The sequence below is a fragment of the Schistocerca piceifrons genome, chromosome 3 (assembly GCF_021461385.2).
Source record: "Schistocerca piceifrons isolate TAMUIC-IGC-003096 chromosome 3, iqSchPice1.1, whole genome shotgun sequence".
In the NCBI taxonomy this organism is placed as follows: domain Eukaryota; kingdom Metazoa; phylum Arthropoda; class Insecta; order Orthoptera; family Acrididae; genus Schistocerca; species Schistocerca piceifrons.
In genome coordinates, this window is record NC_060140.1 from 392399054 (window position 1) to 392416641 (window position 17588).

The 17588-nt window shown below is 41.6% G+C and overlaps 1 protein-coding gene across 1 annotated transcript in view; it reads left to right on the plus strand.

The window, feature by feature from the left end:
* LOC124788686 (diuretic hormone receptor-like) overlaps window positions 1-17588 on the plus strand; it is a 202432-nt gene that overhangs the window by 154938 nt on the left and 29906 nt on the right. Inside the window, exon 7 of the mRNA XM_047255968.1 lies at window positions 7572-7642. Coding sequence (XP_047111924.1) covers window positions 7572-7642 — 71 coding nt within the window. The remainder of the gene's footprint in view (window positions 1-7571; window positions 7643-17588) is intronic.

Genomic DNA, 17588 nt, shown 5'->3' on the forward strand with positions numbered 1-17588 from the left:
TCCACGCTTTCAAGCCGCACTGATGGCCGTCTGCGATAAGCCCTTTCGTTGCTGTCGGACTGTGTAAGTAAGGTTAAACTTCCTCCACAATTCCGTGTACCATATGGTTTCTGTGATGCTGTACATTATCAGAAACATTTTACGATGTTGTGTTAATTTAGAGTATTGTTAAATACCTTGCGGACATTTGGAATGATAATTTCTCAAATGAGATCTAGTCATTGAAGTGACATGTTGGTTGTTGTCTTCTTATATTTGTATATTGGCATATACTAGATTGGTGCGTAAGTTTGTAGGGTCTTTGATTTGTATGTTGATATTCCGGTTACGGTGGGTTCATTTATCAATTGTCATTTTCCATTTGTAGTTCATTATTGCTATTTGAGTTTACATATTGTCGTGTTTTCGTTTGGACATAGTGAGTGGAGATGTAGAGCCTAGAAAATTTAGTGCCAAGTGTATCAATCTGACGTTTCCTACATATTCTGCTGTTTATGTTCAATAGAGACGTGACCGCAGCGAAGGCAGCCAGAAACATTTGCGCCGTGTATGGGGATAATGCCAATGGACAAAGTACGGCAAGAAAATGGTGTTCTCGTTTTAAGTAGGATCGTTTTGATGTTAGTGACACTCTCCGATCAGGAATACCTTCTTTAATGAAAATCGTTTAAGCGCATTAATCTACAATGATCGAACTCAGTGTACTCAAGAACTGGCAAACGTGATGAAGTGTAGTCACTCCACAATCGTGCAACATTTCCATGCAATGGGGAAGGTTCAAAAATAGGATGTGTGTGTACCGCATGCTCTAAGCCGAAACGACAAAAATCAGCGGGTGTCCATATGCGCATCCCTGCTTGTTCGTCGTCAATTGGCTTGTGAACAACCACAACACAGTCCAGTATCGCTATTGAGGACGAGAAATAGTGTCTTTATGCTAATATAAGGAAAAGAGAAATGGTTGAGCCCAAACAATGCACTAACTCCCTGTACAAATATCTGCGCTCATCCACAAAAGGTAACGTTATGCATCTGGTGGATTAGCAACGGTGTCGTGTGCTACGGATTGCTTCCCCCAGGTGTAACTATTACTGCTGACGTTTATTGTCAACTACTGAGACGTCTTGAAGACGCAGTCCCAGAAGAACAACAAGGAAGACAGCACACAGTCATGCAACTCCACGATAATGCCCAACCCCGTTCTGCTAGACTGACATGAAGCACTATACGAGAGTTGGATTGGGAAGTCATCCGCACCCAGGTAATTCTTCTGATTTTGCGCACTCAGAATTTAATCTGCGAGGCCCTCTATCGAAAAACGTTCAAGCAACTTCCTTTTCTGATGTAAAGATGAAAATGCACTCCAAAATGGCTCGAAGAGTTCTTTGTCTCAATATCACGTGACTTCTAGAGTTGCGGAATCGAAATATTGCCCCAGCGTTGGCAGACTGTTGGACGTAGTGGGGGAGAATATGTTATCGATGACTAAAGTCTCTGTCATGTGGAAGCATTGTGTTTATTAAAATACGCTACGGACTTATGCAGCAACTCAGTAAATTAATTTTTTTCTGTCACCGTATGCTATACGTGATCATTGTGATTCTCATTTTCTCAGTTAGCGACTGCAGTTACCATTTTGTAGCAGCGGTCATCACATGACGCTCAGTACAGTGTACAAAAAAAAGTAATTACGATGAGTACATCTAAAATAATTTGGTAATATTTTAATGGTAGGAGCATAAGGTTAGATACTACTCTCCGCACATTAATCTCCATGGGGCTGTGGAGTAGGCCTGCCTCTGACGCTCGGCTAATTTTCTCAGCCTAATATCCTCTCTGTTTAGAAACAGCAGACAGAATAAGAGATAAATTGAGGGTATGCTCCTCGTGCTAACGTCGTAAGACTTCCATTACTTTGGTGTCCCGAATACCAATTCGTCGCATGTAGTTACCAGTTGATATGGGTAGCTTGGCAGCAAACTATGTCCTAGTGCTCTCTAAAGACTGAGGTACGTGGCGCTTTGTCCAAAAGGATGGCCTCGTTTTCGGAATAATCAAGTCTTACTTTCTTTTCTTCCTCTGTTTCTTATTTTATGTTGCATAGTGAAGAACAGATTGGAAAAGATTGCGTAGGTTGTTGTATTGCAGGAACAATCGGGTTTTACTTCTGTGTTCATAACATCTTTTCTGTACGCCAGATGTGTCAGAAAATGATCGCAAAAAATCGTAAATACTATCATTCAAATAAATACCCGAGACTTCACGCAGATGTGAAGGTCATCATTAACGAAAGCTAAAAGATGTTGATATATATCAGAAGGCGAACCTCAATGAAAGTCCAGGGTCGCAGCTGTACTATACTTTAAATACTCTCGGTTTTACCTCCTTTCTTTCCATTATAATTTTTTTTATATTGTAAAAAAGATCTGTCATTAAAAATATAAAAAAATTTAACAAATTCACAAGTATGAAAATTATTCCCTTTTTTCCGCCGTTATGCCCTTTTAAGAGAGAGATTTTGAAAGCAGATTTTAAGCTGTAATCAATATCCAGGATCCGCTGTTGTCTCTGATAATAAATTTTTGGTTATTAACTGCAGATGAAAACTGAAGAAGTTACAAACATGTAGGAAATGAAGATGATAAGATCCGTCTAAATCTAAGGAAGCATAGCAAAGTGAGAGTGTAGGTGGGAGGATCAGCTAATGATCGACAGAAACAGGGGAAAGGAATATTTTAGAACACGAAGGGAGTAGCTTTGAGAAATGAAATATGGAAGGCAGCTGAGGATTAGAGACATAAAAAGGCAGAGCCTAGTGGAAATCTCTGGATAACACAAGAGATACTGAATTTAATTGACCAAAGGAGAAAATATGAAGACGCAGAAAATACAGCTAGTGAAAAGGAACACAGGCGTCTAAAAATGAGTGACAGAAAGTGCAAAATAGCTAAGCGGGAATGGCTTGAGGACAAATGTAAGGATTTAGAAGCATTATAATAACTCTCTGAGAATAATTACCTGTCACGTACTTTGTGTGCCAGTTAAAATGGTTTTTCATGACTAATTTTTCAAAGGATGTCAATAATACTGCATGCGTCAGTTCGACTTAGCCCTTTAACCGCTAGGAATGAATTAACGGAGCAATATCGCATTTCACCACCGACAGCAGACTAATGAATTTTCCTCTATGGGAATTACAGTAAGTGTACGAGTACAGGTTAATGACACACGGACGGAACGTAGAAGTTTGGGTCTAGCCGTGAGGCCTGCAAGAAAGTCGACCGCTCGCGATTTTCGGGACATCCACGTTCGATTCCCAATCCGCAAATTTTTTTCAATGCAGTGATTGTTTTCTACAACTGGAGATTGCACTTATTCGCAGCTGCGAGTACATTTCCTGAAAATAACTTGTGCCCAACATGTAGATACGTTATTGGAGGTTACATGAACCAAGGTACTTCTTTGCTCCATTCCAGCTGATAAGAGAGGTACGAGAGGACACTTCAATGGAGTGTGAATAGACTGCATCAGAAAACAGCCAGAGGCAGCGTGGACGGATGGAACTTACAACTAACTTGCGAATTTTTGTCGTAGAGGCCTATGGCCAGCTGTGTATATCATCTGGCAGATAATCGAAGTGATGACCATAATTATTCTTATTATTGTTATGAGCTACAGTTAAACAGCAAGATTCCTTAAGGATTAAGGAAAGTGGCGAAGAAGACTCTTACAGTTTGCTAGGAGCGTGTGGAATAAAAACGGTGAAAGGTTTTAAAGATCAGCTCAGATGGTTGTCGGACGGAAACTGTCGATGTTGGGAGATGCGTAACAAGGACGTCATCGAGCAACTGACACCGATGCTGACACAAAACCGACATCTGTCGCTGAGACTTATATCGATGTAATTATGGGTTTTTGGAACGGAGCTGGCGACGTCACTCATAAATAATTCGATATCTGGAATCATATTATGGATTTTCACTAACACGAATGGACATCAGAGCAGAAAGTAACATGGTGTAAGTTGCTGGAAATAGTGCTGCCAATTCTATCCGGATTAGCGTCGTCAACAGTTATGCACAACTGTCTGCAGCACACTTAGTCCGACATCCAAAGATGTATGCGTGGTGTGCTTAAGTTAACTTTAACAGAAGTATTAGGCTGAAGTTTTAAACTGTTAAATCGAAATTGAACTGGGCTTCAGTCACAAAGGGTGCAGGCTGAACACAGGAAGAACATAGATACAGCAACCATTGGTATAACAGTTGTAAATCGTCGTAGCTGTATTGGGGAAGTACCAGAGCTCCAAGCGCTAATAGAAAGTATTGATGCTCAAATCGTTATAGGCACTGAAAGCTGGCTGAAGCCGGATATGAGCTCAGCCGAAATTTTTGCGAAGAACGTAACGGTGTTCCGAAAAGATAGGCTAAACACGGTTAGCGGTGGCGTGTTTGTTGCTGTTAGAAGTAGTTTAACTTGTAGCGAAATTGAAGTAGATACTTCCTGTGAGTTAGTATGGGCAGAGGTCATTGTTGGCAATCGGATTAAAATAATAATTGGATCCTTTTACCGAACTCCCAGTTCAGATAATACAGTTGCTGAAAGGTTCAAAGAAAACTTGAATTTGATTTCAAACACGTACCTGACTCATACGATAATAGTTGGTGGTGACTTTAATTTACCCTCGATATGTTAGTATTGGAGGGCAGCGTGGAGGGTAAAAATCGTAGGGGGAGACCAAGAGATGAATACACTAAGCAGATTCTGAAGGATGTAGGTTGCAGTAGGTACTGGGAGATGAAGAAGCTTGCACAGGATAGAGTAGCATGGAGAGCTGCATCAAACCAGTCTCAGGACTGAAGACCACAACAACAACAACAACAACAATGTTGGCGAAAATACATGTTCAATTCCGGGGATACGCATAAAATATTATCCGAAATTGTGCTAAACGCATTCTCTGAAAATTATTTCGTGCAGTTAGTTCATGACCCGACGCGAATAGTAAACGGTTGTGAAAACACACTTGACCTCTTAGACACAAATAATCGTAAGTTAATAACCAGCATCAAAACCGATATAGGGATTAGTGAACACAGGGTTGTCATAGCGAGATCGAATATTTTAATCCCCAAATCCTCGAAAAAGAAACGAAAAATATACCTATTCAAGAGAGCAGAAAAAAATTCACTTGACGCCTTCCTGAGAGACAAAATCCACTCATTCCCAGTTAATAATGTAAGTGTAGACTAGATGTGGCCCAAATTCAAAGAAATAGTATCGGCAGCAATTGAGAGGTTTATACCAAATAAACTAACAAACGACGGAGCTGATCCTCCTTGATACACAAAACTGGTTAGAACACTGTTGCAGAAACAACGACACAAACATGTCAAATTTAAACAGACGCAAAATCCCCAAGATTGGCGATCCTATACAGAAGCTAGAAACTTAGCGCGGAGTTCAATGCCAGATGCCTATAACAGTTTGCACAATGAAACTTTGTCTCGAAACCTGGTAGAAAATCCAAAGAGATTCTGGTCGTATGTGAAGTATGTTAGCGGCAAGAAACAATCAATGCCTTCTCTGCACGATAGCAATTGTGATACTATCGAAGAGAAGACAATGCTGCCAAAGCAGAGTTACTAAACACAGCCTTCCGAAAAGCCTGCACAAAATAAGACGAAGTTAATATTCCAGAATTCGAATCGAGAACAGATACCAACACGACAAACGTAAAAGTAAATATCCTCGGGGTTGTTAAGCAACTTAAAACACTTAATAAAAGCAAGTTTTCTGGTCCAGACTGTATACCAATTAGGTTCCATGCCGAGTACGCTGATGCATTAGCTCCATACTTAACAATCATGTACAACACTTCGCTCGACGAAAGATCCGTACCCAAAGACTGGAAAGTTGCACCGGTCACACCAATATTCAAGAAAGGTAGTAGGAGTAATCCACTAAATTACAGGCCCATATCGTTAACGTCGTAGCAGGATTTTAGAACATATATTGTGTTCTAACATTATGAATTACCTCGAAGGAAACGGTCTATTTAAACACAGTCAATATGGGTTTAGAAAATATCGTTCCTGTGAAACATAACTAGCTCTTTATTCGCATGAAGTGTTGAGTGCTATTGACAAGGTATTTCAGATCGATTCCGTGTTCGCGGATTTCCGGAAGGCTTTTGAAACTGTACCACACAAGCGGCTCGTTGTGAAATTGCGTCCTTATGGAATATCGTCTCAGTTATGTGACTCGATTTGTGATTTCCTGTCAGAGAGGTCACAGTTCGTAGTAATTGATGGAAAGTCATCGAGTAAACGAAGTGATTTCTGGCGTTCTCCAAGATAGTGTTATAAGCTCTTTGCTGTTCATTATCTATATTAACGATTTTGAAGACAATCTGAGCAGCCGTCTTCTGTTGTTAGCAGATGATTCTGACGTTTATCGACTAATAAAGTCATAAGAAGTCCAAAACAAACTGCAAAACGATTTGAAAAGATATCTAAATGGTGCGAAAAGTGGCAGTTGACCCTAAATAACGAAAATTGTGAGGTCATTCACGTGAGTGCTAAGAGGAACTCGTTAAACGTCGGTTACACGATAAATCAGTCTAATCTAAAAGTCGTAAATTCAACTAAATACCTACGTATTACAATTACGAACAATTTGAATTGGAAAGAAAACATAGAAAATGTTGTGGGGAAGGCTAACCAAAGGATGCCTTTTATTGGCAGGACACTTAGAAAATGCATCAGACCTACTAAGGAGATTGCCTACACTACACTTGTCCGTCCACTTTTAGAATACTGCTGCGTGGTATGGGATCCTTACCAGGTAGGACTGAGGGAGTACATCGGTAAAGTTCAAAGAAAGGCAGCACGTTTTGTATTATCGTGAAATATGGGAGAGAATGTGGTAGAAATGATACAGGATTTGGGCAGGAAATCATTAAAAGGAAGGCTTTTTTCGTTGCGACGGAATCTTCTCACGAAATGCCAATCACCAATTTTCTCCTCCGAATGCTAAAATATTTCGTTGAAACCAACCTACAAAGCGCGGAACGTTCACCACAATAAAATAAGTGAAATAAGAGCTCATACGGAAAGATATTGGCGTTCTTTCTTTCCGCAAACTGTACAAGACTGGAACAATGGAGAATTGTGAATGTGGTTCGGTGAACCCTCTGCCAGGCACTTAAATGTGATTTTCAGAGTATCCATGTAGATGTAGATGTAGAAATTAACTTAGAAAATATTAAAGGGATATTCGGCAGTACCCCTCGTTGAGGGTTAAATAAATACTCTGTTTGCTGTGTATTAATCTTTGTATTATATCTCTCTGACTAGTAACGTAAATAAAGCTGTAAGAACGATATATGTTGTCCTGCAGTTGTTATACAATACGTAAAACCCCTCGATTCTTTTAGTTTATGATTCTGCAAAGGTTCACGTTGTTTCCACCCCTTTGCAGGAAACTGTTAAGAGGAACGATTTAATTTCTCTTGTAAGAAGTATACGTTATATACATCACTGCCATTCATTCTTGCTACTGTGTTTCAGGCTGCCCTGCTCTCTTCGTGGCGATGTGGGGTCTCGTGAAGACTTTTGCGCCAAGAGAAAGGGACACTCAGGTGAGCAAAAATAAAATAAAATAAAATAAAAAAGCAGAAATATACATGAGACAAATGTCTATGGCACCACTATTTGAGATTCATATGTTAGTAATATATCTTTTGTACACAGACCACCACAATTTGGTTTACCTAAAAAGATTTCACGCTTATAGTATGCAATAGTTGTATAGGTTTTCATTAAGTGTCTGCAGGAGTTACAGAGAGTATCGTCAGGTTACTATATAAATTTATAAGTTCGCAGCGGTTTGTTTTGAATGTTGGTACAAGAGTTACTTTTTTTTTTTCTTGTGACTGGTTTGATCCGTCCCGCCACGAATTCCTCTCCAGTGCCAACCTCTACATCTTAGAGTAGCACTTACGTCCTACGTCTTCAGTTATTTGCTGTATGTATTCCAATCTCTGTCTTACTCTACAGTTTTTGCCCTCTACAGCCCCCTCATCCCTTAACAGATGAATTAACATCCTAACCCTCCCCTAGTCAGTGTTTCCCACATATTCCTTTCCTCTCCGGTTCTGCGCAGAACCTTCTCATTCCTTATACGCTACTGGCCATTAAAATTGCAGATGATAAACGGTTATTCATTGGACAAATATATTATACTAGAACTGACATGTGATTACATTTTCACGCAATTTGGGTGCATAGATCCTGAGAAATCAGTACCCAGAACAACCACCTCTGGCCGTAATAACGGCCTTGATACGCCTGAACATTGAGTCAAACAGAGCTTGGATGGCGTGTACAGGTACAGCAGCCCATACAGCTTCAACACGATACCACACTTCATCAAGAGTAGTTCAAAATGGTTCAAATGGCTCTGAGCACCATGGGACTCAACTGCTGAGGTCATTAGTCCCCTAGAACTTAGACCTAGTTAAACCTAACTAACCTAAGGACATCACAAACATCCATGCCCGAGGCAGGATTCGAACCTGCGACCGTAGCGGTCGTGCGGTTCCAGACTGCAGCGCCTTTAACCGCACGGCGACTTCGGCCGGCTATCAAGAGTAGTGACTGCCGTATTGTGACTAGACAGTTGCTCGGCCACCATTGACCAGACGTTTTCAATTGGTGAGATATCTGGGGAATGTGCTGGCCAGGGCAGCAGTCGAACATTTTCTGTATCCAGAAGGGCCCGTATTACCTGCAACATGCTGTCGCGCCTTATCTTGCTGAAATGTAGGGTTTGGCAGGGATCAAATGAAGGGTAGACCCACGGGTCGTAGCACATCTGAAATGTAACGTCCACTGTTCAATGTGCCGTCAATGCGAACAAGACGTGACCGAGACGTGTAAACAATGGCACCCCATACCATCACGCCGGGTGATACGCCAATATGGCGATGACGAATACACGGTTCCAATGTGCGTTCACCGTGATGTTGCCAAACACGGATGTGACCATCGTGATACTGTAAACAGAACCTGGATTCATCCCAAAAAATGATGTTTTGCTATTCATGCACCCAGATTCGTCGTTGAGTACACCATCGCAGGCGCTCCTGTCTGTGATGCAGCGTCAAGGGTAACCGCAGCCATGGACTCCGAGCTGATAGTCCATCCTGCAGCAAACGTCGTCGAACTGTTCGTGCAGATGGTAGTTTATCAAACGTCCCCATCTGTTGACTCAGGGATTGAGACGTGGCTGCACGATCCGTTACAGCCATGCGGATAAGATGCCTGTCATCTCGACTGCTAGTGATACGAGACCGTTGGGATCCAGCACGGCGTTCGGTATTACCCGCCTGAACCCAACGATTCCATATTCTGCTAACAGTCATTGGACCTCGACCAGTGCCAGTATCAATATCGCGATACGATAAACCGCAATCGCGATAGGCTACAATCCGACATTTATCAAAGTCGGAAACGTGATGGTACCCATTTCTCCTCCTTACATGAGGCATCACAACAACTTTTCACCAGGCAACGCCGGTCAATTGCTGTTTGTGTATGAGAAATCGGTTGAAAACTTTCCTTATGTCAGCACGTTGTAGGTGTCGCCACCGGCGCCAATCTTGTGTGAATGACCTGAAAGGCTATTCATTTGCATATCACAGAATCCTCTTTCTGTCGGTTAAATTTCGCGTCTGTAGCACGTTATCTTCCTGGTGTAGCAATTTTAATGGCCAGTAGTGTATTTATCGTCCATATTTCTCTTCCTTACGTGGCTACACTGCATAAAAATACTTTCAGAAACAACTTACTGACACCTAAATCTATACTCGATGTTAACAAATGTCTCTTCTTCAGAAACGCGTTCCTTGCCATTGACAGTCTACATTTTATATTGTCTCTACTTCGACCATCAGATATTTTTCTCCCCAAAAACTCATTTACTACCTTAAGTGTCTCCATAATCTAACTCCTTCAGCATCACCCGATTTAATTGGACTATGCTGCATTATCCCCTTATTGCTTATGTTGATCTTCATCTTATATTCTCCGTTCAAGACATTGTCCATACCATTCAACTGCTCTTCCAGGTCCTTTGCTGTCTCTGATAGAATTATAATGTCATCAGTAAAACCCAAAGTATTTACTTCTTCTGCGTGTCAGCACGTTGTAGGTGTCACCACCGGCGCCAGCCTTGTGTGAATGCTCTGAAAAGCTAATCATTTGCATATCACAGAGTCTTCTTCCTGTCGGTTAAATTTCGCGTCTGTAGCACGTCATCTTCGTGGTGTAGCAATTTTAATGGCCAGTAGTGTATTATCAGTCCACCTAATTTTCAACATTCGCCTGTAGAACCACATCTCAAATGCTTCCATTCTCTTCTGTTCTGGTTTTCCCAAAGTCCGAGTTTCACTTCCTTACAATGCTGTGCTCCAAGCATACATACTCAGAAATTTCTTCCTCAAATTAAGACCTATGTTTGATACGAGTAGACTTCACTTGGCTAGAAATAGTGCTTGTTGGCTTTTGATGTTCTGCTTGCTCTGTCCGTCATTAGTTTCTTTACTGCCTAGGCAGTAGAATTCCTTAACTTCATCTACTTCGTGACCATCAATCCTGAAGTTAAGTTTCTCGCTTTTCTCATTTCTGCTATTTCTCATTACTTTAGTCTTTCTTCGACTTACTCTCAGTCCACATTCTGTTCTCATTGGATTGTTCATTCCATTCAGCAGACCATGTAATTCTTCTTCATTTTCACTTACGATAGCAATGTCATCCGTGAATCGTATCATTGATAAACTTCCACCTTCAATTTTAATTCCACTCCAGAAACATTTTTTAAATTCTGTCATTGCTTCTTCGATGTACAGACTCAAAAGTAGGGGTGAAAGACTACTGCCCTGTCCTACATGCTTTTTAATTAGAGCACTTCTTGGTTGGCAACTCTTATTATTCCCTCTTGGTTGCTCTTGTACAAACTGTATGATACTCGCCTTCACAGTAACAGACTCTCTGCCCCTCCATCATATTCGTAACAAATCCTACTCCCGTTATCCAATTTTCTGCTATTGCTGATATTACCCTATACTCATTTCACTGACTCCTAGTATATGTACATTTAGCATTTGCATTTTTCTCTTCAGATTTTCTAGCTTTCCTACCACATTCAAGTTTCTGACATCCACGCCCCGACTCGCAGAGCGTCATCCCTTCGTCGGTTATTCAGTCTTTTTCTCATGGTCACCTCCCGCTTGGCAGTCCCCTCCCAGAGAACCGAAAGGTGGACTATTCCAGAATCTTTTGCCGATGGAGAGATTATCATGACACTTTTTCAATTACAGGCCACGTGTCCTGTGGGTACACGCTACGTGTCTTTAAGGCAGTGGTTTCCATTGCCTTCTGCATGATGCCTCTGATCATTGCTTATTCTTCCGCCTTCATGGGCAGTTTCGCACCCAAAGGATAGGAGAGTGCCCTGAACCTCTGTCCGCTCCTCCGCCCTCTTTGACAAGGCCTTTGGCAGAATGAGGGTGACTTCTTTTGGCGAGAGACTTCGACCGCCAATGCTGATTATTAATCAGAATTAAAGCGGTGGTGGGTTTCGAACGAGTGACCGAGGTTGTTTTCTGGTTTCTATTGTTCCTTCATCGATTTTAATTTTTTATTTGTAGTCCACTGTTGCTATTTGATTTTACATATTCTCAGTTTATCATCTGGAGAGAATGAGTGAAGCTATGTGCTTTAGGAAATGGAGTGTGATGTGGACTTCAGTAAAGGGAAGGCAGCGAAGGTGGCAGCCAGAAACATTTGTGCCAAGTATGGGGGCAATGTCATCGGACAGAGAACGGCAAGAAAATGATTTTCTCGTTTTAATGGAAATGGAAATGAAGTACCATACTTCTTGACACAGTGTAGGGTAACGATGGGGGAGACCCGCACCGCTGTACTAGGCAAGATCCTAATGGAAGTGGTTAGCCGTAGCCTTCCTCCGACCGTAATGGGGATGAATCATGATGATGAAGACGACACAACAACACCTAGTAATATCAGGGCAGGTGAAAACCCCTGATATCGACGGGAATCGAACACGGGAACCGACCGCGGGACCACGAGCTGCAGACTCTTGTTCTAAGGAGGATTTTTTTGATATTAGTTACAGTCTGCGTTCTGGAAGACCTCAGCCTTTGATGAAGATCGTTTCAGAACATTAATCAACAATGATCGAAGTCAGAGTATTCGCGAAATGGCAAATGTGATGAACTGTGGTAACTGGACCTTCGTGCGACATTTGCGTGGATATATATAAGTCAGTGGATGGCCATATGAGCTTGTCTGCTTTCCTCGTCCTCAGTTCGGTCGTGAACACCACCGACCATTTCTAACCTGTATTTTATTGCCTCCACAAAAGATTTGGTGAACCAGCGACGGTGTGGTGTATTAGGAATTGCTTTCTGAAGTGTAGCCATCACTGCTGTCATTTATTGTCAACAACTAAGACGTCAGGTAGACGCAGTCCAAGAACGACTATCAGGAAAAGTGGGTATAGTGATGTTCCTCCACGACAACGTACTCCCGAATTTTTCTTGTTTGACTAAAGCATTACACAGGAGTTTGGTTGGGTAGTCATTCCACACCCACCGTATTCACCTGACCGTGCACCCTTAGATTTTCAGCTTTTCCGCTCTCTATCGAACAACCTTCAATGAACTTCCTTTATGGATTAAAATGAGATTCGAACATTGCTGGACGAATTCTTCGCCTAAAAAACCACGTGATTTCTACAGTCGCGGAATGAAACAGTTACTCCAGCGTTGGAAGACTTGTAAATAGCGAAGGAGAATTTATTGTTGATTGCTAAAGTCTCTGCAATGTGTATCTGTTGTGTTTATTAAATTTATTAATAAATGCTACGAACGTATGCATCAACCAAAAACTAATCCTTCCCCGTTTATCAACTACCCGCCTGTACAACGTCTTCCTTACTTTTACCTCACGATTTAGAGTAATAATAACCATAAATTAAATATGAAATTCCTATCCATCCACCCTAAGGCAGACAAATACAGTTACATGTGTAGTTTGTGACTAGTGTACGAAAGCTCGATACTTTGGGATGTCTGATGCTTTAGTCTGATACACAGAAATGAATCCACCTCCCCCCCCCCCACCAAAAAAAAAGAGAATGTTTGTAGTATGCTTAAACAATGTGAAATAGTCCCATTGTGCTAACTTCTATATGTAATTCGAGCATTATACAGGAATAATTCACGATTCTATGAATTATATCACAAAGAGATACCCACCAAGCCGGCGACGACCAATTCACTAAAAGTGTCCCTCGAGTGACTACTAGTATTAGACTTTAGCGTTGCAGTGTGTCTGTTCGTAACTGGTCTTGATCAACCGAGTTACTCTTTTGCTTTGTTTAGTTGCAACTAAAAACTGCAAATAGATCTTTAAGATGAAAAAATCCTTCTCTTCGTTTTTGTGATGGTGGCAACACATTTTATTATTATAATCACTAATTACTCTCCTTCTCTAAATAGCAAAATATCTTTCCACTGACGTTTGGGAAAGTGGCTGTAGTACATTAAAAATATAAATGCAAGTTCCTTAGATGTTGTGGCCAGATCATCAGGTCCTGCCACAATGGGTTTTTGATTCCAGTCACATTCTGCAGAGATTTCACTCATTCAGTCGAAATCACAAACATACTGTGTGCCTTGTTTAAAAGTGGATTTCTGCCTCGAAGGAAGATCCAAGTACTACGTCTGCAAATTGCGCTCCTTTAGCTTGACACGTAGATTACGATGGCATGTTGAAAAGTAGCGCCTCCGAACTTTTTAATCTGTTCTCGGTATCGGTTGACGTATTTCATGTCACGCATATTACTCGGTCGACTTCACGGCTTTGCTGCGGCATGTCGCAACCGTCTGCCGCTAGAGAGCTCCTAGCGGTAGTGTATAACATGGCGGAGTGTAATGTAAATAAGTAGGTACATAAGTAACAGCGTGCTGTAATCTAGTTTCTGAATTTGAAGAGTTCGTCCACACATTAAGCACCCTCACCTTCAGCATTGCAATACCAGTTGACGCACAAGCGCAGCGACATCTGCAGTTATCCAGCGCCTGACGTTCACTATCATCGACCACCCTCAACAGTCGTGAGCTGGCCCCATCCGATTTTCATTCCTCTCCAAATTTTAAAGGAGAAATTATGTAACTTTACTTTGATAGTGTTGAAGCGATGACAGGCGAGGTGAGGTTGTGGCTGCGTAAACGAAATCAAACATCATACAGTCACGATATCAACAAACGTGCGTATCGTTGGGAGAAATGTATTCATCACCAGGGTGACTATGTTGAGAAATAAATACGTATACATGAAGAAAAAAGAGGCAGAATCTTAATAAAGTTGGGTTTATTTAAAAACAGTTAGTAGTTTTTAGATAAAAGATTCGGAGGCATTACATTTAAGAGCGCCCTCTTATTGTAGTCAAAATTCTGTTCAAATCTTCATCTACAGGGTTGTCCATTGATAGTGATCGGGCCAAATATCTCACGAAATAAGCATCAAACGAAACTCGTCTAGCTTGAAGGGGGAAACCAGATGACGCTATGGTTGGCCCGCTAGATGTCGCTGCCATAGGTCAAACGGATATCAACTGCGTTTTTCTTTAAATAGAAACCACCTTTTTTTTATTACATATTCCTGTAGTACGTAAATGAATATGAATGTTTTAGTTGGACCACTTTTTTCGCTTTGTGGTAGATGGCGCTGTAATAGTCACAAACGTATAAGTACGTGGTGTCACGTAACATTCCGCCAGTGCGGACGGTATTTGCTTCGTGATACATTACTCGTGTTAAAGTGGACCGTTTACCAATTGAGGAAAAGTCGATATCGTGTTGATGTATGGCTATTGTGATCAAAATGCCCAACGGGCGTGTGATATGTATGCTGCTCGGTACCCTGGACGACATCATCCAAGTGTCCGGACCGTTCGCCAGAGAGTTACGTCATTTAAGGAAACAGGAAGTGTTTAGCCACATGTTAAACGTCAACCACGACCTGCAACAAATGATGATGCCCAAGTAGGTGTTTTAGCTGCTGTCGTGGCTAATCCACACATCAGTAGCAGACAAATTGAACGTCAACCACGACCTGCAACAAATGATGATGACCAAGTAGGTGTTTTGGCTGCTGTAGCGGCTAATCCGCACATCAGTAGCAGACAAATTGCACGAGAATCGGGAATCTCAAAACCGTCAGTGTTGAGAATGCTACATCAATATCGATTGCACCCGTAACATATTTTTATGCACCAGAAATTGCAGGGCGACGACTTTGAGCGTCGTGTACAGTTCTGCTACTGGGCACAAGAGAAATTACGGGACGATGACAGATTTTTTTGCACGCGTTGTATTTAGCGATGAAGCGTCATTCACCAACAACGGTAACGTAAACCGGCATAATATGTGCTATTGAGCAACGGAAAATCCATGATGGCTGTGACATGTGCAATATCAGCGATCTTGGCGGGTTAGTGTATGGTGCGGCATTATGGGAGGAAGGATAACTGGCCCCCAATTTATCGATGGCAATCTAAATGGTGCAATGTATGCTGATTTCGTACGTAATGTTCTACCGATATTACTACAAGATGTTTCAATGCGTGACAGAATGGTGATGTACTTCCAACATGATGGATGTCCGGCACATAGCTCGCGTGCTGTTGTAGCGGTATTGAATAGCATATTTCATGACAGGTGTATTGGTCACCGAAGCACCATACCATGGCCCGCACATTCACCGGATCTGACGTCCCCGGATTTCTCTCTGTGGGGAAAGTTGAAGGATATTTGCTATCGTGATCCACCGACAACGCCTGACAACATGCGTCAGCGCATTGTCAACGCGGTGTGCAGACATTACGGAAGGCTAACTGCTCGCTGTTGAGAGGAATGTCGTTACACTTATTGCCAAATGCACAGTAGTTAACGGACATCATTTTGAGCAATTGTTGCATTAATTTGGTATTTACAGGTAATCACACTGTAACAGAATGCGTTCTCAGGAATGATAAGTTCACAAAGGTACAGGTATCACGTTGAAATAAGTGCAATAAAATGTTCAAACGTACCTACGTTCTGTAGTTTAATTTAAAATACCTTCCTATTACCAACTGTTCGTCTAACATCGTGAGCCATATGTTTGTGACTATTACAGCGCCATCTGTCACAAAGAGAAAAAAGTGGTTCAAGTAAAACATTCATTTTTCTTTACGTACTACAAGAATATGTAATTAAAAGTGAGGGTTCGTATTTAAAAAACGCAGTTGATATCCGTTTGACCTATGGCCCGCCATCTAGCGAGCCAACCATAGCGCCATCTCGTTTCCCCCCACCAAGGTAGACAAGTTTCGTTCTTTGTAGTTTCTTCGTTTGACGCTTATTTCGTGAGATATTTGTTCCGGTCACGATCAATGGACCACCCTGTATATTTTCGAATGCGGGCCCTAGAAGGGAGTAGAATACCTATTCGGACTAACATAGTTCAGTTTCAGTTATCCTTACAATATCTGGTAGCCCAGAAAATCGTAAATATCACTAGACACACAAAAGATGACGATATGATGCAAGAGAAATATGATGTTTCTTATCATCCCCTTCGCCATTAAGTAATCCACACATCAGCTGTAAGTTCTCGACATGGAACCATGCGGGATATTCCTCAGTGGCGTAGAAAACGTTACTTGGTAGGCTATACGGACATCCTAGTCTGCAAACGAACAGTGAAGGAGAAACAATTAAAAATGTAGCCACATTATGTCACTTTTAAGAACTATAGAGATAGTAGGGAAGGCAGAGAGAGAGGAAGAGAGTGACTGAGAGAGGGGGTGGCCAAGAGAGGGGGGGGGGGGGGGGGCGCTAAACTCGAATATCGTAAAGACTCAAGCATTTCGAAGATTACACTTTCCCGTCAACTATCAATATATAAACGCAAACGTCATACTATTTACGTAGTGTAAGCTACATCACAGAACCTATCGTCTTCCGATTTGTTGAGAAGGATTTTGGAGTGCTGATGAGAGATCTGGTGGGCATGTCTCTGCTGTCCAAAGACTGGAGGCGGTGGATATTTTAAAGGTAGTGAAATTCAAATTTACAATTTCAATAACATTGTCTCTCAAGTACCCAGTTAATGAATCAGAAGGACTAAAACCAGATTCTAGTTGTGTCTGTAGATATCTTTAGTTACTTAATAGACACGAGTTTTTGTTTTACGATAGCTACACTGATGAGCCAATACATTATGACGATTTGCTTAATGGGGTGCTACTGAACATTGGAACGAAATACAGCGGTGATAATGCTTACCATAGATTCAACAAGTCATAAGTACGTTTCCGAAGGTATGTGGCATTAGATGTCCACATGCAGGTCGCGCAATTCCTTTAAACTACGTGCCGATACTTAGCTGGAGCCCGGTAGCGTTCCACATAAGTTCCATAGCGTTCATCAGGCGAATCTGGTGGACAATATA